Source organism: Callorhinchus milii, unplaced genomic scaffold (assembly GCF_018977255.1).
Source record: "Callorhinchus milii isolate IMCB2004 unplaced genomic scaffold, IMCB_Cmil_1.0 Scaffold2, whole genome shotgun sequence".
NCBI classification, from domain to species: domain Eukaryota; kingdom Metazoa; phylum Chordata; class Chondrichthyes; order Chimaeriformes; family Callorhinchidae; genus Callorhinchus; species Callorhinchus milii.
The window spans coordinates 37,233,208-37,259,552 of NW_024704743.1; the positions used below are offsets into that span (position 1 = coordinate 37,233,208).

The following is a 26,345-nucleotide window of genomic DNA, read 5'->3' on the forward strand; positions in this document are numbered from 1 at the left end:
ATATATACACCAAATATATTGATATATATATATTTATATATATCTATTTAAAATGGATAAATACGAAGACCTGGGAGTGGAAGCGAGTAAATTTATCGAAGACCTGAACATGTACGAGGCGTCCAAGGATGGGCTGTTCCGAGTGAGGCAGGAGGCCTGCAAGCCCGAGTTCGAGGAGACCAGGCGGGTGTTCGCCTCCAAGATGAACAGGATCCACCTGCAGCAGCAGCAGCACCACCAGCACCGGCACCAGCAGCACCAGCAGCACCCGGAGGAGATGGTGATGGTGATGGCGGCGGCGGCGGCGGCGAACCCGGCTCCGGCTTTCGCGGGATGAACGGCGACGGCGGCGGCGGCGGCGGCGGCGGCGACCCCGACTGCCTCCCCTCGGCCGACAGAGCCGCGCTCGCACCCCACCAGCACCACCTCCTCCTCCTGCTCGGCGGGCAGGCGGCGGCCACCAAGCCGCCGGTGCGCGGATCGGCCGCGTCCAACCCGCCCGCCGCCGCCTCCTCCTCTCCCACCCTTCACACCCCCCCGCCGCCCCCGCCGCCGCCGCCCCTCCATCAGCGGCTGCCCGATCTCCCGCGGCCCCCCGCAGGCGGCGGGTACTACCCCCGAGACGTCAGCCCGAGCCTGAGCCCGAGCCCGAGCCTGAACCCGCGCTGCGGCGACGGGAGCGGTTGCGAGAGCGACGGCGAGAGCTCCGGGAGCAGAGACCGAGCGCTCGGTCGCTGCGAACCGCCGCCGCCGCCGCCGCCGCCCTCGAGCCCGACCCGAGCCGAGCCGTCAGCTCAGGGAGACCTCCCTCACCCTCACCCCGGGCCCGGGCCCGGGCCCCGCCTGATCTCCCCCGACCAGGCGCCCCCCAGCCCCAGCCCCAGCGACCACCGGCAGCAGCACCGCTCCAGCCCGGGCAGCCCCCGCGCCAGCCTCGGGCTGTGTGAGCCCGCGGGCCCGGCCCCGGGCCCCCTCGATGCTGTCCCCGCCGCCAGCCCCAGAGACCCCCGGACCCCCGGCGGCAGCTCTGACCAGAGACCGCCGCCACAGCCACAGCCAACCCGGCGCTCTCCGCCCCTCTCCGCAGCTCCAGACCCTCCGCCCAACCGGTCCGGGCCGCCGCCGCCGTCGGTCGCCGCCGGAGCGGGAGAAGCCGCCTCGCCTCGCCGGGGGGAGCCCGGGCCCCACAGCCCGGGGCAGACCCACCTCTGCCGAGCCTCCGCCTCCGCCCCCTCCCGCTCCCTCTCCCTCTCCCTCTCCCTCCAGCAACAGCAGCAGCAGCAGCCGCCGCCGGACTGCGGTGTCCGTGCGGCGGGCGGCAGCCCCCGGGAGCCCCGGGTCCGCCTGCCCTGCCACCCCCTCGGGCAGAGGGACCCGGGCCCGAGCTCGGCCGAGTTAAAACTGGAGGCTCTGACCGAGCGCCTGGAGCAGGAAATGGACGCGCATCCCAAGGCGGAGTACTTCGGTAAGGAAGCGGTCGGGATCCCGGGGGGTGGGGTGGGGGGGTCTCTGCACCATCTCTGCACCACCCCCCCCCTCTCTCTCCCTCTCCCTCTCCCCCCCCACACAGTGTTTTGATGTCGGTGTAAATGCAACAGGACCCCCCCCCCCCCACCCACCCCACCCCGGATGGTGGGAGAGCGGAAAGTTGTGCCGCTTCTTTCCAGAACCGAGTTGGATGGATTTCCCATTAGGAAATTATAATAATAATAATAATAATCCTTGCATTTTGATCTCGCGCTTTTCACGTCGGGAGTTACGTCCCGAAGCGCTTCACAGAACACACCGCAAAGCGAATTTGACTGTGTGTTTGTGGGCGAACGCGGCAGCCGATTGCGCACAGCAATGTCCCACAAACAGTCGTGGATTGAAAATGACCAATTTATTATTGTTTTGGTTTTGGAGGGATTATTATTAGGCTCTGTGTGGAGTAAGGAAAGTTGCCCAAGGTTTCGCCCTCTGCCTGGAATTGAACTCAGGTCTCTCACTTGCAAAGCGAGTGCTCGAACCACTGAGCTACAGGACTCCACATAATGTCTGGAGATACGCTATATAGTTTGGGGCAGGACCATCCCACTGTTTGGATGGTGGAAGGTCAAACTGGATGGACCTCAAAGCCTTCTTTGCCCCTCACAAATGCTTATTGTAATGCGGAATCAGGTGTCGGGCCGCCGTGCGGAGAGCGCACGGACCTGGGGTGGGGTGGGCTTGGGGAGGGGAGGGTCGCCTCGCCTCAGGTGCACTTGTTTAAACAGGTCCTGTTGTCTGTCTCTGCTGACCGACTCGAACCAGATCCCTTCCGGATCACTCCACGCAAAGTTGTGCAGATCTTTAGAATTAGTCTTGCGGTTCAAGTGAATTTCACATGTTGTCTCGTTAAAGGGATAATAAGTACCCTCAGCCTTTCACTTAAAAAAATAATAATTTGGTCACTCAATCCTCCACTGTTTGTTTGACATTGCTGTGTGTTATTTGTGTTAAGCTCTCAAAACATATAGTCAATTATTCACTTTACAGCGTATTCTGTGAAGGGCTATGAGACACAACAAAGTGATAAGGTACTACATCAAATGCAAGGATTGTTATTACAAGGATTATAAAGTGCGGAGTAAATGCCAGTCAGTACTTAACCAATACTCTGATGTCACCAGTACCCAATGATCTCATGCCCTTCGTGAACAGTTTAGGTTAAAGATAGAATCTGGTTATCAGTGACTATTTTGTTTAAAAAAATCAATACTGTTGTTATGAAAGATCCTTTTATTATTATGAGAGATCACTTTATTTTTACTGTCTTGATTGCTGTTGACATAAGATGAGCAGTGGTGATCTGAGCTGACTAATTTCTTTGAGTAGTTACTGAGCTAAATGATGTGAAGCAGGGATGGTTATTAACCCAGAAAACTTCAGTGATCTTGTCTTTGTTAACTGTTATTTTCGCTCCTGCGTCATAATTATTATCACCCCTTTCTGCCATTTATTGCCTCCAATTTTCTACCTACCTACTAAAACATAAGTCACGTCACTTAACAGTGTATCCTGTGAAGTGCTTTGAGATGTCCTTTGGGACGTTGTCCCGACATGAAAGGCGTTATATAAATGCAATTTGTTGTGGTTGCCCTCCCAATGTGAAAAGCGCACAATATCAAACATAAGGAGAATTTATTTACCCCCCTTTCCTCTCCCGAAGATTTTTTTTCTACTGGATTTCGTTTCACAGACACCAGCATCTCTCCACTACGTTTTCTTCATGTGCTAGCATTGGCATGGTATTTGAACATGTGAGCCATGACATTCTGTGCTCATCTGACCTGCACACTCGTACACCTTGCAGGAAGGGTCTCCAGATAGCAGTCAGGAGCAGAACCCCGGCTGATTCTCCCCCTCCCAAACCCAGGAGCAGATAAGGCTCAAATGTGTTTGTCCACAAAACACACATTCACTGCACTTTTCAGCAAATCCTGTGAAGTGCTTTGTGACGTCTTCCTGATATGAAAGGCGCTATGCCAAATGTAAGGACTATTATAAGTGATATTCTGTCTGAAAAGAGCTAATTTAGTGCTGACTGAGGAATATTAATGGACTGGGAGACAGTGATGCAGTGGAGATTTTCTTTTAAGATGGAAGCAGAGCAGAGAGTGCTGCACTGGTCGTACTAAATTTGGCCAGGGACTGCTTCATGCTAACCCTGGGGCCTGCAATGGAAACTATTTCCATTCTCCAGCTCTGATATTTTGCGCCTCAACGCTGAATGCAAACATATTTTTCTTAAAAAATAAAATCAAAAATTTGCATTCAACGACCACCATTTATGTAAAAGAACGTCTCGAGGAGTTTCGAAATGTGGACACTGAGCAGAGGAAATAAGAGATTTAAAGATGTTAAGGCACAGTTAAAGAGATGTGCTTTTAGTGGTTAAGACAGGGTGAGAGGTACTGAAGCAAAGTGGTAATGAAAGAGAAATCCCGAAGGTAGAGTCGTAATAATAATAACAAAAATCCTTAGATTTGATATAGCATCTTATCACATCATTGAGACTTCACTGAATATACTGTAAAGTGAATTGACTATATTTTGTGGGTGAAACGCGGCAGCCAATTGCGCACAGCAGTGTCCCGCAAACAGTCGTGGATTGAAGCGACTAATTTTTTTTAAGGAATTTTAGAATAGTAACACTTGTAATTTGATTTTAGTAATAAGAATTTTGTGTCTATTATGGCGAGAACATCTCAAAAGTGCTTCGGGTTTCTGTGTAATGACTCCATTTTATTGGTGAACGTGGCAGCCAGTTTGTGCTGAGCAATGCCTTGTAGCTGCAGTGAATGACCAATGTTATCTGGAGGATTATTAGCCAGGGCAGCGGGAGAAACTCCCTTCTCTTTTCAAATAGTTTGTGGGATTTTTAGCACCCATCTGAACAGGCAGAAGGGTTTAATGTCTCACCCAAAGGACGATACCTCTTTTGAAGGAATTAAGATTTGTTGAACTTAGTGAGAATCAAAATGTCTTAGTTGGTCCTGCGCAAACAGGCTAGCTTGATTTACAACAACAAATTGTATTTGTATAGAGCCTTTCACGTCAAGAGGACATCCCAAGGAGATAAGCAGTTAGGGATTTGCACCCGAGCTTGGGGTTGGAATCGAGAAGGTTGGAGGGTAGAGGGAGTGGAAATAGGAATATGGCCAAAGACATAGTCAAAAAGGAAAGTCTTGAGATGGACCTTGAAGGAGGTGTTTAGTTTAGAGTGGCCGAAGGCCCGCCCGCCAATGGTGGGGTGGGCGAGGTGTGGGGCGTGAAGCAGCCCGGAACGCGCTGAGCGGAAGGAGCAAGCAGGATGGTAGGGGATTAGAAGGTCGGAGAGGTAGAGGGGAGTAAGGCTGGAGCGTTTTGAAGGTGAGGACCAGGAGGTGAGGACCAGGATCTTGAACTGTATCTCTGTGTGATGGGAAGCCAGTGAAGTCGGGTGAGGATGGGGTGATAGGGTAACGGAGCCTGGTGTTTGAGAGGACACAGGCTGCAGAGTTCTGGATAATCTGCGCCTATGGAGGGAGGGGTTGGGGAGGCCGACAAGCAAGGAGTTTGCATAGTCAAGCCTGTATGTTATTAATGCGTGTATGAGGGTTTTGGCGGCCTGCGGTGTGAGACAGTGAAAATGCATGTTATATCTTATTATTTATCCAGATACTGAATTCCCAGTAAGTGTTCTTTTAAAAAACAATTGCAGAGACAATTACAGATCATTTGTACTGAAGAAATGTTTTTTAAGATTGGTTAAAGAGCTTGGGGAGTGTGGATTGTTCACATAGGGATAGAAATACCACCTAGTCTAGATTTACTCTACTATTATTATTAATTATTATTATTTTAAGAACTATAGAAAAAGGAGGCTTCAAAGTTATACCTTAAAATTAATATCTAAACAGTCATGCAATGTGTAAGGAAGTCTCACCTCCGTAGTGGTAAATGAAATGCCCAATGAATCTGATATGTGCTGTCCTGTATGAAGGGTGCTATATAATTAAGTTGGTGTTCATCAAATTATATAACGTGAAGTTTTCTCACTTTTTGTTGCTTTATTTCTCTACCAGCCCTTTTCATGGTTGTTTTTGCTGGACTTTGCTTACACAAAACAAAGTCACTACACTTCATAGTAAATTGCCTACAAAAATACATGGTCACGACACTTTATTATGAAACCTCGTCTAAAGGACGTGTCATCAGGCTGTTCAGGCAACCCATCAAATGCAAGGTTATTACAGTACTAGATCTAAAATCCCTGAAGGAAAGGTTGAACCCAGTAACATGTACGCTGGAGGTATATCAACTGACCCTCGAGGTGCCTGGTGCGATCCTAGCACATCAGGACACCCGCAGAAAAGACAATCGTCTGTTCCTGTTGAAATAGTTAATTGAATATTTGGGCTTTGTTCTGTTCATGATCAGTGCTTGAATGAGCTGCCAATTCATTTATTAGTTATATACTTCAAAGAGAGTTGCTGGGACATTTGATGGCACACACAATGGGTCGATGCTGACCGCTGGTTGACTGACCGTTCAGCACCTTGTGTGTCAATGTGTAACGTGTCCACCTCCACAATAAAGTGTTTTGCAGCAGCTGCTTCACCAGTCCAGGGTTCACAAGCTGAGTTTGAGAACACAGATCCTGGGCTCCATCCATTTCTCCCTGATTAAGGGTGAGGTTAATTAAGATTAGGTTAGGCCTGATCACTGGTAGTGAAGCAGGCATGGCGGGGGCGTGCCTGCAGAGCAAAGGGAAGGGACAGGTTCCAGAGGGTGGGGGCAGAGTGGCCGAAGGCCCACCCACCAATGGTGGGGCGGGCGAGGTGTGGGATGTGAATGCAAGTTCTCCTACATTTCCCTCTGTGGTGGTCCTGGTAGTCTGATTGTTGAGCCGGGTACTCCAGGATAATGTTAATAACAGAACAGACCGCTTGGTTCAATGGCATGGCTTGCAAGGGCAGACCAGTCGCTGGATGAAGAGATTCTTCCCACTTGACTCCTATTAACCCTGCAAACCAAAGCCCTAAGGTGGAAGAGTGGCCCTCGCTGGACAAGGGGGAGGAAACTTACAAGCAAGTGCAATTCAATGGCAAAGTAAGTTGAGACTCCAGCAGGTTAAGGTTAAGACTCCAGCAGTAACCCCAACCCACACTTTAAAGCTCTCAACCTGCATCTGATACATTGTGGGATTGGATAGGCAGTGTTTGTCCTTTCAGAGGTTTTCCTTCTTCCCCTGAACCAGTACCAAACCACATGGTGCATTAGCCATTGGAGATAAACAGCAACAATAGGTTCTTGAGTGAGATTTGTTCCGGAGACTCGGGTCTGGTTGGGAATTTGAAGTTATTGTGTATTGTTTCATGAGAGTCGTTCTATTTTTAGATGAAGATAACCTCTGCAGTGTTCCTTGGGGGGCATTTGCATCCAGATGTGTGCCAGCATTACACACAGGACTTTGGAATTGTTTTAAACAACTCTTGAATAAGATCTGCAGCAAAGCATTGATTTCAAGCCCTATCTCTCTCGGGAGCTAATGGGCAGCTTTAGAATTAGGTCATTGACTTCAAGGTTCAGGGTCCAGGGTCTGGGCAAAGGCTGCATTGTGAGAGGGATGAGCTAATTGGCAAACGTGCTGACCATGGCTATACAAACTTCGTAGCTGAAGGTGCAGCCCTATTGTACATACTGATCTCTTTGTTTTGTCCGTGAATGCAGATTCCACACTCAGCATTGGCACAGCTGTCCAAACAAACCAACTGTGAAGCAACCCCCCCCCCCCCCCCCCCTCATTCTCTCTCTTCCCCCTCCCCATTTTGGCACAGCGGTTGTTCTAGATGGGTGTGTTTCTGACACTGTGAAGTCCTGTGTCATTTTTAACTAGTGAGAAAAGCCCCGAGGAGGGGTGAGGTCAGTAGACGCTAGCATTCCAGCAGGATCCGCCCTTGCGTGTATTTCTCTCCTGTGGTTTTGAAGATTAATTATAGGCTTTTAACCCTGCCTCTCGCTGTTGCCGCAGACGCGTGTTCTGTGCTGGAGTTGGTGTGAGTGGAGAGCGCAGGACAACTTAAGGGGAAATGTGGTGACAGCGGGATTTTCTGCACCTCCACCTTTTTTGTTTCCTTCCTGCTTCCAGTTAAACACAACAGAGGAGCAGAGAAAGACAGAGGGCAATGGGGGTACATATTAACAGTCACCCCATCACATTAGCAGTTAGTGCTCTGTGTCAGGGCTTCATTAACTTGGAGTCAATATTATTCTCAGGATTCAGCACGCTTTACCCTACAGAAAGCTGCTACTGCTCAGCATCTCCACTCCCATGCTGTAGCAAAGGAAGTATTTTAAATCAAAACCAGTGTTGTATTGGGAGGTAAGATGGAAAGAATTTTCATTTATACAACCAAGGAGTTGTTCTTTGCTTTTACAACCTTTTAAGTTTGAAGTTGCTGATTGGAGTAGGTTGCTTCACCAACCTGTCCTCTCCCTCCATGCTGCAGGCACCGTGTGTGTTTGGTGTGTGGTGTCTGCGTGGCTTTGGTGCAAGCTTACAGAGGACAGGCTTTCTCTCATAAAGTAGCATGATTGGAGAAGGAGTACTACCACCCCCCCAGTTGTGTCAGGGAATCCTTCTCCACTCAGGGATCTCTGGAAAACCATCAAGATCCTTTGTAAAGTGTTGTGACGATAAACTAACCGCATCACAGGGCCCCAGTGGACGATCTTCTCACCTTCACGCTCCCAAATTGTGCTAAGAGCGTTATAAATCTTTCCAGAGCAGGTCAGCTATGGGCCAAACCTCTGTCTGAAGGTCGCTTTGAAAGCGTTTCTGTCATTATTTGGAGAGCCTTTCTTCATATGTTTATTCAGTGGATTATCCGAGGAGATAATTTAATGGCGAAATATGTCCTTGCAACACAGAAATATTAAAACAAAAACAGAAGTCGCTGGGAACACTCAGCAGGTCAGAAATGTTAGTACCTCTCCACCCCTCTGGCTGAGGCCTCTCTCTCTGTGAGTTAGTTGTATATTTTAACTGATAAATAAAAATGGTATATTCATAAACTGGATTTTTTGCCTTAACTCTGGGCGTTGTGAAGTTCTTGGCTCTCTGTACAATATTATCGTTCGCCCACAAATATACAGTCAATTCACTTTACAGTGTGTTTTGTGAAGCGCTTTGGGACGTCCTCCTGACGTGAAAAGTGCTATATCAAATGCAAGGATTATTATTATTATCATCCATGGTATGATCAGTTGATTCGCCAAACAGCTGATCCTGAAAGCCGACAGAGCTTGTAGCGAGTGAGCATGTTTGCTCTCCGCACTTTTTCTGCCTTTGGGATTCCCGAGCAAGGTGTCTTGTGAATCTCGCGCATCGGAACAGTTTCCGATATACTCAGCAAATCTGCTTTCCAAATATCACAAACTTAGATCTGTGAGTGGTGCTGCTGGGCCTGCTGTGATTGGGGATCTTTGCGTGCAGACTGCGGCTGATCTAAAGACGTTAACTAACCTCCGTCTGTTTTCTTCTTCCAGGGACTTGTGTGAAATGCAGCAAAGCGGTGCATGGAGCACACCAGGCCTGCCAGGCCATGGGGAACCTGTACCACGATGCCTGCTTCACCTGCAGCGCCTGCAGTAAGTAACATTTCTACATGCATCGCGTCCACCTGGTCTTGGGCAGGAGGAGCTGGGAGCACAGGACACAGTGGATGTCTTGAGTCCATGGTGTCCGTCGTGGAGTGCTTGGCTCTCTGCACATTATTACGCTCCATGTTACGCTGGGAGCTATTTTATGCATCAAGCACGCATAAAATGACGTCAGCAGTAACCTGGTGAGCCAGGAATTTCCATTTATTTTGCGCCTCGTTTACAACTTGGTTAGTGGTCGCACTCTCATCTCTCAGTCAGATGGTTGTCGGTTGAAGCCCCATGTTGGGACTGGAACTCATTGAGTCCAGGTTGATGCTCCAATGCAGTGCTGGGGGTGTGCTGCATTGTGGAGGTGCCGCCCTTCAGATGAGGTGTTAAACTGACGTCCCGTCTGCCTTGTTAAAAATCCCAAGGCACTATTCGAAAAGAAAAGGGTGTTTCTCCTGGTGTGCTGGCATCAATCCCCACAAAATAACATTAACCATTCACTTCACAGCTTTTTGTGAGACATTGTCGTGAGCAAAATTGGCTGTCACATTTGCCCACAAAACACACAGTCACTGCACTTCATAGTAAATCCTGTGAAGTGTTTTGGGACATCCTCCCAATGTGAAAGGCGTTATATCAAATGTAAGGATTATTATTATACCATATTAATAATAATAATAATCCTTGCATTTGATATAGCGCTTTTCACGTCGGGAGGACGTCCCAAAGCGCTTCACAGAACACACTGTAAAGCGAATTGACTGTATAGTTGTGGGCGAACGCGGCAGCCAAAGTATTGATTGATTGGAGGTGTGGATTGGTTGATTTTTTTTATTGGCTGCCGAGGGTTGCGTGAGAATTTGTTTGCTTGCAATGCTCAGTGTAACCTTCAACAGAAGTAGGTTTCTGACTCCAAAGCCTCTGCTCAAATGCACAGTGTCGTTGTGGAGCAGGGGGGACCTGAGCTGGGGCACTGAGTTATACAGTACTTCAGGAAACGCAATGTTGGTTTTAGACCCTGAGCATCTGTTTGCATAATGCAGGGTCTATTTAAAGAGCAGGCTGCTAGCTTTAAATAAAGTGGGCGGGGGAGCAGGACTTCCTCTGCTGTTCCATTCTTCGTGTTGTCTGTCACCTGCAGTTTTCAACTACTAGCATCTGAATGTTAGGCCACGACTTCTGAGTATAGGGGTTACTTGAATGTGTTTCCTTGAATGGCTCTGGCCTCCTGCTTGTTCCTCGTGCCCTCTGTTCCACCATCAATGGCCGCACTTTCAACCACCATGCCCCGAAACTCTGGAACACTCTTCCTCTATCTATCCCTCCGCATTGCCCCTTCCTTCCCCATCTTCAGGTGGCATCTGAGACCTTCCTCTTCGACTGTGCTTAAGGTCACCTCCCTTTCCCTCCGGCTCGGCGTTGTGCTCCACCACTGTCTCAATAAATAAATAATAAATTGGTCATTCATTCCACGACTGTTTGTGGGACACTGCTGTGCGCAATTGGCTGCCGAGTTTTGCCCACAAAATATACAATCAATTCACTTTACAGTATATTCTCGAAGACGTCTCGAAGACTTGATAAGGCTCTATATCAAATGCAAGGATTATTATAAGTGCTCTGGGATGCTACGCTGTGTGAGGGGCACTATGTAAGTGCAAGTTGCTTTTTGTTATTGAATGGTGACCTGGCTCTTTTTTTAAATGTTGCAACAGTTAGTCACTGAGTCAAAAGCTTATTTTTGTTGCGGAGCAAACATATTCCCCTCCGCTGGGGCTGCTCTTCCCAGTGCTGACTGACAGTGGGTGGGCAGGTGCGAGGATAAATTAGTGCTGTTACCCATCAAGTATTATCTGCATTAAGCTCTGTGAGCTGATCACCCCCACCCAGCCTCGCCCAGCTTCACTGGCTCCTTATCCCCCAGACGATCCAGTTTAAAATCCTTGTCCTCACTTTTAAAGCCCTCCACAGTCTTGCTCCTCCCTAATACCTCTTTGATCTCCTAAAACCCTACCAACCTTTTCACTCCCTCCGCTCAGCAGGTACTGGGCTGCTCCATGTCCCTTTAGCCTTTCTGTCTCCCACTCTCTGGAATTCGATCCCCAAGCCGCCGCCTTGCTCCCTCCCTTTCCTTCTCAAGACCTTCCTCTTTGACCATGCCTTTGGTCATCTTGCCAACCCCCTTGCCCTCCTGACTCTAGCCCACACTCGGGTGCAAACCTTTTATTACCCAACATCTTGGGACATCCTCCCAACATGAAAGTTGCTATATAAATAGAATTAGTTGTCATATTGTTTCTGCAGATTCACAGACCGACAGATAGAAACATAAATACGCAAATGTATGTAGGTTATACAGAGTTTCACATTGTTCCTGGGGCGAGAGTCTGGGAAGTTCCAACCCACTGTGTCTTGTGCCCGGCGGCTTGGTGCTGTGACACTTTTTGATCTCTCAGTACTGGGTGGTGGGGTAGGGGGGTGCAGAGCGGAGTTTGCATGGGAGGGGCAGAGGGGAAAGGGTGAACTGTAGGCGAGGCTCTCTGAGATCTTCTAAGCAGGAGTGGAAGAAGCCCGCGGCTGAGTTAAACAGCAGATTTGTGTGGGATGACCATGTTGGGGTGGGGGGAGGGAGTAGGTTGTGGAGGAGGAATGGACTATGGGAGTCCAAGCCTAGCCAGTTGCCTCCAGACTCTCTAAACCAGGAGATTGTTGCTTGGCACAGCCCGACCGGCAGAAAGGACACAGACCCAACTCTGCTGTGAGAGTTTGATGCATTATTGTCGAGTTTAAAACTGAGAAAATAGTCCCAGTCTGAGTGAGGCCTTATTATACAAGTCAGCTGCTCCAGCCCAGTCTCTGGGGACGTTTGGATTCCACTCCTTGCGTTGTCAGCCAGACATTCGTCGGCCCACCCCCACTCGATGAGTGTGGAACGTTCTGGAATGTTAATACCAGTCCAACGAAGGGAGATTACTACAGTCCAGTACAAGTGGGATCAGCTGCGTTTTTCTGGTTAAAATTAGCAATCGCAAGGCTGTCCAACTGGGGCCCAAGTTCCATATTCAAAGTATCCTCTCGGTGATCTGAAACTGACGGGAATCAATCCCTTTCCCACGGTAACTGAGGTTTTATTAACCCCACAATTCCTCGCACTTTAATCATAATAATTCTTGCATTTGATGCAGCACCTTTCATGTCAGGAGGACATCCCAACGCACTTCACAGGATTTTAGTGTGAAGTGCAGTAACTCTGCACTTCGTTGAAGGTCGCAGCAGTCAATTTCCGCACAGCAATGTCCCACAAAAAGTCATGAAGTGAATGACCAATTTTATTTGGCGGACTGTTGACCTGGCAAATCTCCATAACCCCATCTCACCAGTTCCAGCCAGGCTCCACTGGTTCCCCATCACCGAGCGGATCGACTTGAAGATCGTAACACTTGTGCTCAAATCCATTCACTCCCTGACCCCTCCCTACCTCTCCGACCGCCTCACTTCCCAATTCACCACCCGGTGCCTCCGCTCAACTAGCACCGGCCTCTTACTTGTCCCTCACATACTCGCTCCACCATTGGAAGTCCCGCTTTCAGCCACTACACCCCAAAACTCTGGAACACTCTCCCTCAATCCCTCTGCCTTACCTCCCCTCTCCCCTTTTTCAAGTCTCGTCTGAAAACCTTCCTTTTCGACCATGATTATGGTCACCTCCACCCGCGGCTCGGATTCAGGCTCCGCCACTGTTAAGCGTTCTGAGACGTTACCCTGCGTAAAGGGTACTATATAAGTGCAAGTTGTCACTGATCAGTGCTCCACATGTAACTGAGTTCTACATCTGCCTTGTAGTGAGCGGGAGGTTTGTGCATTCTCTAATGCTGTTAGGTGTTGTATACAGATAATTACGCCTCTCAGTGGGCTCATGCCAGTGGTCACGCTGCAGAGACCACCATAAAGCCAACAGTTTCCCAAAGGAGTTGCTCTCAGCAGCATTTGCATAGTTGGAGTTAACTTGATCCTCTGTTCCTTCTCCTCTCTCGAAGTATGTTCGCCCACAAATATACAGTCAATTCACTTTACAGTAGATTCTGTGAAGCGCTTTGGGACGTCTAGAAGATGTGAAAAGCGCTATATCAAATGCAAGGATTATTATTATTATTACTTTTGGTGTTGGCCTGGCTCAGTTGGTAGCACTCTCACTACTGGGGCAGAAGATTGTAAGCTGAAGCCTTAAGTCAGGACTTTATGCTCATAGTCAAGCGCCCTAGGATATTTTTCCGAAGTGAAGAGCGCTATACAAGTGTAATTTGTTGTTGTTTTGTGTTTTTAGTCATGGGAATGAATAGTTCCTTCACTTTTTGTGAATGAAAACAGCATATTTAATTTGTTGCTTGTTCTCCGCAGGTAGAAGATTGCGTGGGAAAGCGTTCTACTTTGTCAACGGAAAAGTTTATTGTGAGGAGGATTTTCTGGTGAGCGTGATTTCTGTGCTGTGACCTGCCCTGGTTCACTCCACACAATCAACAATGTCGCTGGTGTCTTTGGGAAGAGGGCACCACCACGCATCCTCTTGGGTTCATCCAGTGCTTTTAGTACAACACAGTACTAGTTTACATTTATATAGCACCTTTCACATCGGGAGGAAGTCCCATAGTGCTTAACAGTAGTGCCTGGGCACCCTAGCTGGAGGTGGGAGCCAAGTGGGGTGGGATCAAAGTGTGTTTAAAGAGGTAGATCTTGAAATGGACCTTGAACGAGTTGAGGGTGGGAGTGAAGTAATCCCCCTCCCCTGTCCATCCATTTAATTTCCTTCCTCAGAATAGCTGTCGGCACTTTGAGCTCACAATTTAGGTTGACGCTCCAATGCAATACTGGGGGAGCACTGTATTGTCAAAGGTGCCATTCGTCAGATGAGGCTTTCAAACCCAGATCCTGTCCGCCTGTTCAGGTGGTTGTTAAAGGTCTCCGTGGTGCTATTCGAAAAGCGAGAAGTGAGTTTGTCCTGACCAGCTGTGCTCCAGATTAGTTGGTCATTTATCTTATGCCAGTTTCAGGGACATTGCTGTGCAGCCACGTTTGAAACAGAATATAGTCACTAATAATTATTCTGAAGGGTTTATGAACCCCTTATGAACATGTTGAAGTTTTGGGTGCTATAAAAACGCAAGATTCTTACGGGTCCGGGGGAAATCACACTGCTGTCAATCAACCCAGATTCAGAGTAATTAATTAATCGCACACTATGGCTCAAGATAGAAGGTGACGTTTTTGGAGGAATGAGTCTCTGGGATGGGAAACTAAATCTTTAAACAATCTAAATACACATCCCATTGTCACCTTGTGTTGACTATAAGCAGATCAGTGGTATCTTAAGTGAATCTCTCTCCTCTCCTGCTCACACTCTTATCTCTCTTTTTCTCCACAGTACTCTGGCTTCCAGCAATCCGCTGACAAATGCTTTGCTTGTGGGCACCTGATAATGGAGATGGTGAGTGCTGCAGAACACCTCAGGCTGAGTTGTATGCTATCCCTGGGTGTTTAACTGCCTCTTCACCAATACTGTTTAATGTTCTCCTCCTGCACTCCTTCTGTCATGCCCTTAATTCCTCACTTCATGGCTTCCACAACTGCCAACCCCAGTTCCTCACCTGGGGGATGTGCAGCTTAAATACCCCATCCAGTCATTCCAGACATAAGAGTGGACACAATCTGCAGTTCCATTTCTGGGTGACCACTCCAATGGACACAGTGTGGCTATTGCATAGACTTGTTTGTTTTGCCAGCCTTATATGACAGTTGAATTCCTGAGCGCAGGTACAGGAGGAGGCCATTCAGCCCATCGAGCCTGTGCCATTAGTTTATTAGAACGTGGCAGATCTTTAATCCCATTATTCCACATTCCTTCCCATTTTTCTTAATAACCTTCCTTATTAAGTATCAAGTATTACCAAGTAACCTTTTAAATATCCCAGTTGATTCACGTACCAGCTCTTTCCCTTAATGGTTTTACTGCTCAGACGTGTGTTCCATTCCCCTTTTGAATGATCAGCCGAACCTGGTTGGAGTTTTGAACATAAACTGTGCCAGAGATTGATCCCCAGTGGAGGGGACTGCTTGCAGAGGAAAAAGCACTTCAGACACCCACAGCTTGGTATAGCAGGTATAGGCGTGACCTACAAAATACAACAAAAACTTGCATTTATATAGACAGTAACTACACTTTACTGTAAATCCTGTGAAACACCTCCAGAAGGCGATGTGAAAGGCGCTATATCAATGCAAGGATTGTTATGTGATTATTATAACTAGTTGCTTAAAGAATGCTCTGAGGTTGAGGGTTGCGCACGTTCCCTTATGGTATAGCGCTCTGGGCCATTCCTCCTCACTGATGCCTTTTGTCCACATTAGATTCTCCAAGCCTTGGGCAAGTCATATCACCCTGGATGTTTCCGATGCGTTGAATGCAACGAGTGTCTGGATGGAGTCCCGTTCACTGTAGATACAGAGAATAAGATCTACTGCATAAGGGATTACCACAAGTAAGCCTATCTCTCTCGTTCAGTGCTAGTAACACACAGGATCTTGCTGGGTGAAAAATGGGCAGCGTGTTAGTCTACACAAATAGTCCGTACACTTTTTATATGTCCGTACAGCACCATTTCTACTTAAATAGCATTTATGTAGCCGTTCACTTGGCTAATGTCTGGGAAAGCTTTACGGTGACAGGGTTGTATACTGAGAGTGGGAAGAAAGGGAGGGAAGCTCTATTGAGATGTTTCGATGCTACAGACATTTGTTTATGGATGGACATTATTTCTGCATCTCAGTCCTAATGTTAAGATCATTGCGTTAACATTTAAGATCGTGGAGAATGTTTGGAAAATTCTTAAATTGAGTTATAAAGTGGAATTCATAACTGCAGAAAAAACAACTTCAAATTAAGACCAGAAGAATCTTGAATTGTTGTAAGAATTTTCATAAATTGGGCACGACCTTAAACTTTATGACGACTGTCTTGAGGCTTATATCTAAGGTCTTTTAGACCTCTGTAGTCTCCTTCCTCTCATCCAGCTGTTTCTCCTTAAGATATTAGCTGTGCTCAGGGTGGCCAGCATTCTTTGATGGTGTAAAGTGAGACGGGTGGATGAGATGCCTGTTGTGCGTCATCACTGTCAGACCATTTACCATTAAAGATGTTGGAGGAGTTTCCATTATTCAGGCCATTAAACGGGGATCTTGAGTATTGGGGTCAGTGTCAGGAATGTTGAGTTCTCATCCCTTAGGTGAGCTGAAGCTATTCAATTATTAACTGACTGGCATGGATTACAGCACAGGACGGCTGAGCCCAGCTCTCAGCTTGCTCATTAATTACATTGTGCTTTGTTTGTTAGCTGGTTCCTGCCTGCTTCACAGTCTGAGTTATTGCTGTGGTTGTGTGGCCCATCTCCAGGATTACTTCAGGTGACTGTTTCATGGCTAAATGCCGCTGTCCCTGCTCCCAATGACCAGGAAGTTGTGTGTCTCTCTGTGTGGACACTGAAGGTGACAGCACGGTTCTAGCTTTGTTTTGACACTCGATGTGTTTTACCCACAAAATACACAGTCAAATCCACTTTGCAATATATTCTGTGAAGCGCTTTGAGACATCTCAACGAAGTGATAAGGCGCTATACCAAATGGCAGGATTATTATTAAGCATTTGGAAAAAAAACGACACGTTCGGGAAAATGACGATGAGACTGACGTGCCAGAAAAGGCTCTTGGGGATGTGAAGGAAATAGCTTCTCCTGGGGATAAATCCATGAGTGTGACTTCAACCCAGAGGAACTCACTCAGTGGTGCATGGCGATGGGTGGGGATTTGCACTTAGGTCCTGAGATCCCTTTTTCCCTGTGACAAAGCCTTACTTCCACTGCTCTTTTTAACCCCAATAATCATGTTGGTTCGGACTCTTGCTGGGTGACTTTTCCGTGGGTGGATGCCAGTCACCCTCTGGTATATTACCTGAATGCCATTATTTACCTCAGAGCCTCGCCGTTGAATGTAGGTGAGCTGTTTATCCCCAAAGCAGAGCAGGGCATCATAGCTGAGTCGAATTCCGGGTGTAAACCAAAGTCCCACAACACCTCTTCCAGCAAGTGTTACTGGGTTGGAGCTGATGGATTTTTCCCCTACATCTGATGCCCTTTCTGAAAAAGAAAGGTAGGATGAAGTTTTGGCCTTCAGAGTGATACAGTATATACAAGGCTGTGTTGTCCTGGCTGCTCTTTCACTGAGGCTCGGAGCATTCAGCACCATTAGGCTTTTTAGTGATCATTGCTCCTGTTTTCTGGTTGAAAATGTTGGAACCTGTAGAGTAGTGAATGACGTTGCAACAGCTCAGAGGATCTGTGAGAACTGGGAAAGGGGCCAGAGACTCTTCAGTGAATACACCAGGATGGCATCTCAGTGACAACACCTGCTTTTCATCAGAAACTGGCCGGGGAGCATTTTTTAAAAATTATGCCGTAACTTTCCAAAAAAGCTAAGGCAGAATTTTCCATTGTGTCAAGCCCAGCAGTGCGCTTGTTAATTAAACTGGCAGTGTTTATAGGTCCAGACACAGACATTAGTTTTCCACACAGAGGTGCCACGTGTTACAGCAGATAGAAAACAAGCACGAGAAGTAAGATTATTCTTTGCACCTGTGTGAAGCCCGTGAAAATAAGTTGCTGCTGTGACAAAATAGCATTAACGGGCAGCTCAGGCTACAGCCTAACACCCCTTAAAATGATTTAAGAAAAAAAAACAAGCTTGAAGTGTTAAAAAATGCTTTGAATCACAACTGTCTTCCCTCAGCAGTGTCTTGTCATAAATGTTATAAATGTATCTCTGCTTCAGAACTTGAAAAGTATGTAAGCTAATTAAATTTAATGCATATACAAGCTACAATAATATTGTTCCTTCACCAGACAGACAACCAAATGAAATGTGGCAGTCTTTGATATGCCAGTGGATCTGATCGATGTCCCTAAGATGTGACAATGATTTTTGTTATTGACTTTGTTGTTCAGGCTCTTAGTCATTTAATGTGTCTTGCCTATTTTAAAGAAAACAACTGCTTTGGTCAATGGAATGTTTAAATAGTGCTGATTTTCTAATATTTTAGGATGCCAGTGTGGCTCAGTTGGAATTGCTCCTCCCTCACTTCAGGGTTATAAGGTTGTGAGCTCAAAGCCCAATATTGGGTCTTGAGATTAACAGTCTAGACTGACAGTCCAGTGAAATGTCTAGTGAGTGCTGAATTATCAGAGGTGCATCCATCGACTTTTGGGATAGAGAAAAGATCTCTTTTTTGTGCCTATTTTAGAAATCCTTTGAATATTTGTGGAGTCCTGTAGCTCAGTGGTTAGAGCGCTCGCCTCTCAATCGAGAGACCTCTGTTTGATTCCCAGCAGGATGAAACCTTGGGCAAGTTTCCTTATAATAATAATCTCTCAAGAAAAAAATAATAAATTGATCACTTCAATCCACGACTGTTTGTGGGACACTGCTGTGTGCAATTGGCTGCCGCGTTTCGCCCACAAATATACGGTCAATTCACTTTACAGCATATTCTGTGAAGCGCTTTGAGACATCTAGAAGACATGAAAAGCGCAAAACAAAATGCAAGGATTATTATTATTATTCTCGTCAGGAACTGTGGCCAACGTGTGACTTCACTAGACTCTGGTGTCAGCCTGGCTCAGATGGTAGCTTGCTCACCTCTGGGTCACAGGATTATTGGTTCAAGTTTGAGCTCGGGTGTTTGAGCTCGTCATTGTAGGCCGCCACTTCAGTGGACTGCTGCATTGTCGGAGGCGCGTCCTTTGAACGAGATGTTAAACTGATGTCCCATCTGCCTGTTCTTCGTAGATGTTAAAGATCCCATGGCACTAGTAACAAAGATAAGGGAGTTTCTCCTGGTGTCTGACCAACAATCCTAGAAATTCATTGGTCATTCACTTCATGGCTGTTTGTGGGTCCTTGTTTTGAACAAATTGGCTGCCACATTTTCCCTCAAATACACAGTCATTAAACTTCATAGGAATTATTTGTGAAGCACTTTGAGTTGTTTTCATGCTATAGGTTGCATTTCAAGGAAAGGTTCTGTTACAAAACTGAATTGGTTCTTGTTTGGCCAAGTGAATGCTGCATGTTGTTGTACATGATGTTTTCAGTGATTACTGACCCTGTACAGTGTTCATCTAATCTGGAAAATGTATGGAATGAGCTCCTTTGAACAAAGTGAGCTGAAGAGTTCCCAGTGTATGGTGGGCTTTGTGATGTGTGTGGAAGCTTATGGTTGTGTGACATATAGCACTTTTAACATGTTTTCTCTTTCAGAGTGTTGGCTCCAAAGTGTGCAGCGTGTGGTCAGGCCATCCTGCCAACCGAGGTCAGTATTACGGGGGGGGGTTAATAAGATTCATTAATTACAGTAAAACTTGCCATAAGTCTGATCTGTATAAACCTTATAATTGCCTAAATCAGACGTATGCCCAAGTCCCGTTCAAGAGTTTATAATTTGGCTAATTTACCAGACACAACTGCTCACTCCTCATACCCTTTAAATATACAGGCACCACTACTTCAAGCTTCTATCCAATTCATTTTGAAATAAATTATGAATTCCACATTTCAACCATCCTCTGCGTAAAGATATGTTTTCTAACCTCCCCTTTAATATAATAATAATCTTTGTATTTCCATGTCAGGAGGACATATTAAGTGCTTCACAGGATATATTGTAAAGTGTAGTGGCTGTGCATTTGTAGGCAAACACTGCAGGCAATGTGTGCTCAGTAATGTCCCATAAACACAAGCGAACATTCTGCTAACTTTCACTATTGGAGTATTGGGTAAAGTATAATCACTGGGGTCTACTGGCGCTACGTGTAACTCTACCCCAGAAAATGCTAGACTCCTGAATCTTTTATTGGCAACATTTGTGCTGTATTGAGTCAGCTGAACGATTGTGTTGCTGATCCATCTGGTTTGACAGGTAACATAAGGAACATGTTTTGCCTTAGTTTGTGATATCAGATTAGTTTGTTGACAGCAGGGAAATGCATAACATTTGATAACAAATTCTGGCATACATTCAGGAATTAAACCTGTGCATGATATACCTGAAGGAATCCGTAAATAAACATGAAGGAATTTAAAATCCTTTGCAATGCATTTCTTGGCTACAAGGTATGCAGTCACACCATTTGACAGTGAAATCTTGCGGAGCATTTTGAGACAGTCCTCATGAGGTGAAGGACAAATGCAAAAAATATTATTATTATTGGCTGTCGTACAGACTGCATAGAGCAGTCCTCACTCAGCATGTGGCTCCTGTCACTTAATGAATGACATTGAGCAGAATCACATCATGGTGTCAGATTGTTTTCTGACTTATTTGGGAGTCATTGTGAGGTGGGAAAAATCATTGTCTTCACGTATTACAAGTTGTCAAAAGATTTGCTAACCAAAAGATTTGCTAATTTGCTAAATATCTCTGGGTTTGGAACATCTCATTCTCCCAACTTGTACACAATTGCGCAAAACTAAACAATTACTGATTTTACAGTGTCTAATTTCCACAATTTACTGAATATTTTATTGACTGGTTGTAGGAGGCACCAGCCTCCTGCTCGTCCCTCGCACCCTCCGCCCCACCATCAGAGGTCACACTTTCAGCTGCTACGCCCCAAAACTCTCTCCTTCAATCTCTGCCTTGCCCCCACTCTCTCCCCTCTTTCAAGTCCCGCCTGAAGACTTTCCTGTTCGACCGTGCTTACGGCTGCCTCCCCCTTCCTCGGAGTCAGGCTTCGCCACTGTTAGGTGCTCTGAGACGCTACCCTGTGTGGGAGGCGCTATATAAGTGCAAGTTGTTGTTGTAGTGTTTACTGATTCATTTATCGACTAGTTCTGTGGGCTAATTGTATAATATTTTCTGTAATTCTGTAGTTTATTAATTCATGTATTGAATAGTTTGGGATTTTACTGAATAATGTATTCATGAGAAATATTGATTTAATTTTTGGACAAGTTTTAGAGTTTATTCATTTAATTCATTGTCTAGGCCTAGAGTTGCCTGATTAATATATCACCTTATTTACTGAAGTCTACAATTTACTGCTGGCAAAATATGAGGGACTAGCTTTTAGAATTTGTTTGTAAACTGTTTCCCATCTCAATAAGTTAATACTGAGCCTTCCATCAATGCGTCTGGTAAACTGGTCAACAAAATTCTAAAACTATTTGGGATTTTGGTCAGGAATTCCAAGAATGTTGCCAGCATCCATTGACTTCATGTGGATGGGGTGATTGAATGCAGGCACAGATTCAGGCCTAAATGTTCTCCTTCATGTTCAGGCTCAAGGAAAATGTGTGTCAACAGCCAGTAGCAGTGAGGATCAAGGAGGAAACTAGATTTTCTGTAACCTTCTCATCTGAGGAACGATGGGGAAAGCATGGGAAATATGGTGCAGGTGCACACTGGATTTCCTTTGTCATTTGTTAAACATCAGTGTCAGATTGGTGGGCGATTCCCTGTTTTGGGGTTGCTTTCACACATCTCCTAGCTGACCAGTGCCACTGCTGGAAGCCACAAACAGGTCCCGCTTTCTCCCCTCTTGGCCAGGATCAGTATCGCAATAAGAGATGACAAGTGTGACTTAGCAATAAAGTAATTGTCTGTGTTTCTTTAGGGTTCTGATGAAACAATTCGCGTTGTTTCCATGGATAAGGACTACCACGTGGAATGCTATCAGTGTGAGGTAGGTCACTGCATTTAAAGAGGTAATAGAACAAAGGCCTCATAAATGAATGTTTAAATGCCTTAGATTTGGGGAATGCATGCTCTCTGATCATTTTAATATCCGCTATTTCTGTCTTCATAAATAGTAGTCTCTTGGCAAACAATGATATCTGTGTATTTTCAACACACTATTATTTAGTGAGGGCATTTTGCCTTAGTTTAAGTGTGTGTAACTTTAGCACTCACTTCACTAGCTTTTCCTTTCCATGCTGAACCTGTCTGGTGTCTGTTGTGCACCATGTGTATTTTGCTCCATGTGTAAACCTTGGGCCTGTGAGGGAAAAGCAGGTGGTCTTAATTATATCATTTAACAACCTAATGAAAAGATTAGTTTTGAATTGAGCAATAAATCTTTTTCATTGTTTTTTCTACGTGAAAAGTGCCATATAAATGTAATTTTGTCGTCGTTGGTTAATGACACGATTACAGCACTTAAGTTTCCCTCTGTGCACGTGGTTTATATGTGTCATATACCTGGTTTAACATGGCCCTGTGTGTGTGGATTCACTTTTTATCTTGTCTACACTTCTCCTCACTACCTCTATGAGCTGCTAACTCCATACTGAGCTGGACACCTCCTCCGCTCAGCGGGCTCCTTCCTGCTCCAGGTTCCCTGTCCGGCCCAACTCACCAATCGGTGTCGGGCCTTCAGCCTCTCGGCTCCCACCCTTTGGAACTCCATCCCACAGTCCCTTTGTCTCGTTGGCTCCATTCCTGATCTCTGTCTTATATCTTTGTAGAAAGCTGTGTATGGTGGAGGGGGGATTAAGTGAGGACATAGAGGGAGGGAGGGGACGCAGAGTAAATTAGGTCAGGGCACAGGAGGAAGAGCTGGAGAAAATGGCAAGAACAGTGGGATCCATTGTGGGTNGGGGGAAACTGAGGGGTCTTCAAGAGAGCTGGTGGGGGTGATGCCAGCAGAATGTTATCACTCAATAAAGACATATTATCCCTCGTCCCGAACACAAACGGAACTAAAGAGAAAATACTAAAGAGAATATCAATGTTTAACAAATGACAAAGGAAATCCGGTGTGTACCCGCACCATATTTCCTTCCAATGCTTTCCCCATCGTTGCTACAGCTACAGAATTCATTATGCATTTCAAAAAGTAGGCTTTGCGCGTCACCTTGAGAGCAGAAAGCTCACCAGTTCAGTCTGTGAACCGGTCTGTATTAAGTCGGGTGTGGCTTTTGAGATGATCTGAGACGATGTTTGATACAAATATCCAGTTGGCAATTGGCCAACATCACTGCATTCCACAACTGACTATTCTCAGCAATAATGCTATCGTGTGAGGACTGCTTGTTAATAGGGGAGTCAGGAGGCTACCACACAGAGAAGGGAGAGGGGTGGCGACAGTTCCACAGAGGGGGAAGGTGGGTGAAGGTGAATTATAATATGGGCTTAATTAGCTTTTTGTCCACTTGGCTGAAGTAGGACATCTTTCTTGCACACATTCAGTAAAGTCCCTTTCGGCCCTGGGATCCGTTATTGTGAAGCGCTCTGAGACGCCGTTCGGCGTGGAGGGCGTTATATAAATCCAAGTTGTTGTTACCACCTTATTCCTGCCTTTTTTATCGGTCTGCGATATATAGGGAGATATATTTAGTTGCTGACGTCAGTGCAGTGAGCTCACCACAGAATGGCATGCTGATTTCCTGTGACCTGCTCTAGTAGTCAGTTAACTTTGTATCCTGTCTACACTTCTCTTCCCTATCTCTGTGACCTGCAATATGATCTCCATCACATTGCCCGCCTCCGTCCATACATCACAACTAACGCAGCAGAAAACTTCATCCATGCCTTTGTCACTTCCTGGCTGAACTATTCCGATGCCCTCCTTGCTGGTTTCCCCAGCTCCACAATACACAACATTCAATTAAAAACTCCACGCGGATACTCACCCACACAAAACTCCATACCCCCATTACACCAGCCCTAGCCAGACTCCACTGGCTCCCAATTGACGAACGGATCAACTTCAAGATCTGCTCACTTGTTTTCAAATCCCTTCATTCCCTCGCACCTCCCTCCCTATCCAATCTGCTTACCCCCACTCCACATCCCGCTGACTCCGCTTGGCTTCGGCCTCCTGTTTGTTTCTCGTCCCCTCCGCTCCACCATTGGCAGGGCCTTTGGCCATCAGCCTCTACGCCCTGAAGGTCTGGAACTCTCTCCTTCAACTTTCGCCTTGCCCCCCTGCCTACCCCTCTTTCAAACCCGCCTAAAGACCTTCCTTTTTAATCTTGCTTACGTTCATAGGTAAGCACAATCAAAACTCCCCTGGCTGATTGCCCACCTCCGTCCGTACACCGCAACTAACACAGCAGAAAACCTTGTCCCTCTCCCGCTGGCTCATTGTTAGATTCCACCATTGTCAAGCTCTCTGGGACGCTACCCCGGGTGAAGGGCGCTATATAAATGCAAGTTGTTGCTAACTCTATACTGATCTGTCCGCTCTCCCTGCTCAGCACTCTCCGGCCCGCTCCATGTTCCCCGTCCGGCCAGCCCCACCATTGGAGGTCAGGCCTTCAGCCTCTCTGCTCTCACCCTCTGGAACTCCATCCCACAGTCCATTCGCCTCGCTCCCCCCCTTGCCTCCTTCAAGGCCCGTCTAAAATCCCTCCACTTCCACCGGGTCTTCGGCACTCTCCTACCTCTACCCTCCCTAATCCCAACCCCCAGCTTGGGTCTCTGGATGTCATCGTTCTCTCTCTTTCCAGGAATGTGGCATGGAGCTGAATGATGAGGAGGGTCACCGTTGCTTCCCGCTGGATGGACACTTGCTTTGCCATGCCTGCCACCTCAAACACATTGACAATGGGATGCCTAGCTCCATTTACCATCCGAAATATTAGCCGCTCCCACAGGTGGCTAGTGCAGGCCTGATCCACTTCAATATTGAAGCCACCCTTAGGACACTGAGGGCCATAGAGACCCCAATGATGCCTGGGGTTTGAGTGACTGTTTTGCACAGAGCTCTGTTCAGGTGCTGGAGAAGAGCGGCCTGGAATGGGGAAGCCTTCAGCTACTGCCGAGTAGTGAAATGGAGCATATTTTTATTTAAACAAAACGTGCTGTGAAACGCTATTTTACTGAATTCTAAACACCACCAAAGCGTGACTTTGTTTGGTGACTGCGTTAAGCCACAACAGGCCTCCAAAGTGTATTTAAAGGCAGACTTGTGTGTGAAGCTTCTGACATTATTAGTGAGTCTTTCGGAGACTCACAAGACCTGTAATAAAGAAACTTTGACTGAATGAACTTTACAGAAGAAAGAAATCCATGAAGAAAGGTCACGCATGGGAGTAGCACATAAATCACTCATGACTGGAACCGGGGACCTGAAATCGCTCATGATCTTAGCCTTAAAACTATTGTTTGAAAATTTAAGCTTGTGCAGCATTTTGGAAAATGTTTACATTTCTGGATTTGGGAGTCGGATTTCTCGCATTACCCTAAAAAAAATTGTGAAAAAAACAGCTTCCAAACTAAGACCGAATTTGAGGATTTTCCAAACCATCATATGATCTTAAAATTTTGAGACTGCAAGGAATTTCGAGCCACAAAACTCTCTCACGGATCAACAAATCAACGGCTGTTGCCAGTGCTGAATGATCCGATCTTGGACATCCCGGATACACTTCACTCTCATCACGTGATCTTTGAGAGCCAAGAATTTTGTGTCAGCGCGCCAGAACATAGCATCCATCATCTATGAAAACCATTATCTTTACACAGAGATAGTACAGTATTGTAAATGAAAGGGTTGATTCACATAGATGTTTCAGACACTGTCTGGTTCTCACCAACTAACCCATATATATGTTGTGAGCTGAGCCGCTGACACAAGCACCACTTTGTGAAACAGATAATACAACAAAAATACATGTGATCAATTTACTGTAGGTCATAATTTTTTTCTGCCAGTTTTTCTTCCCTCTCTTGAAGTTGCTTTGATGACTTTTTCTTTCTACTGGGATCCAGTTCTATTTCTGTGGGACCATTACTCATGTGGCCATTATTTGTGTGAGCCTCAGCAGCCAGTTTGCATTGGCAGTTCATCCCCAGGGAGCACTACAGCCCTGTACCACCCTGCCTGTCCTCACCCAAGGTCCACGTACACATGCCTCTTCCAGCTGGAGGCCTCTGAATAGCAATGCCCCCACCAACTAAGCCAATTGTAGCACTTCCATCTGTTGCCCAGGTGAGATCAAGCAATTCTGTCAATGCAGATCAAGATCCAAACCTGGACAGTTAATTGCTGAACAGATGCCTTGACCCACTAGGACCTGTAGCTTATAGTTCCAATGGGTAAAGACACCTGGTCACCAATTGACTGTCCAAACGTGGATCTTGA

At 46.4% G+C, this 26,345-nt stretch overlaps 1 protein-coding gene across 1 annotated transcript; it reads left to right on the plus strand.

Moving 5' to 3' along the window:
• On the plus strand, positions 1-25,880 carry limd1a (LIM domains containing 1a). Its single transcript, XM_042346506.1, has 10 exons — positions 1-286; positions 571-1,131; positions 1,267-1,465; positions 9,055-9,156; positions 13,558-13,625; positions 14,579-14,641; positions 15,562-15,692; positions 19,519-19,570; positions 21,873-21,941; positions 24,709-25,880. Exons 1-10 carry the CDS (start codon positions 53-55, stop codon positions 24,841-24,843), a joined length of 1,614 nt encoding a protein of 537 aa, XP_042202440.1. The 5' UTR covers positions 1-52; the 3' UTR covers positions 24,844-25,880.
• Positions 25,881-26,345: the final 465 nt, after the last annotated feature.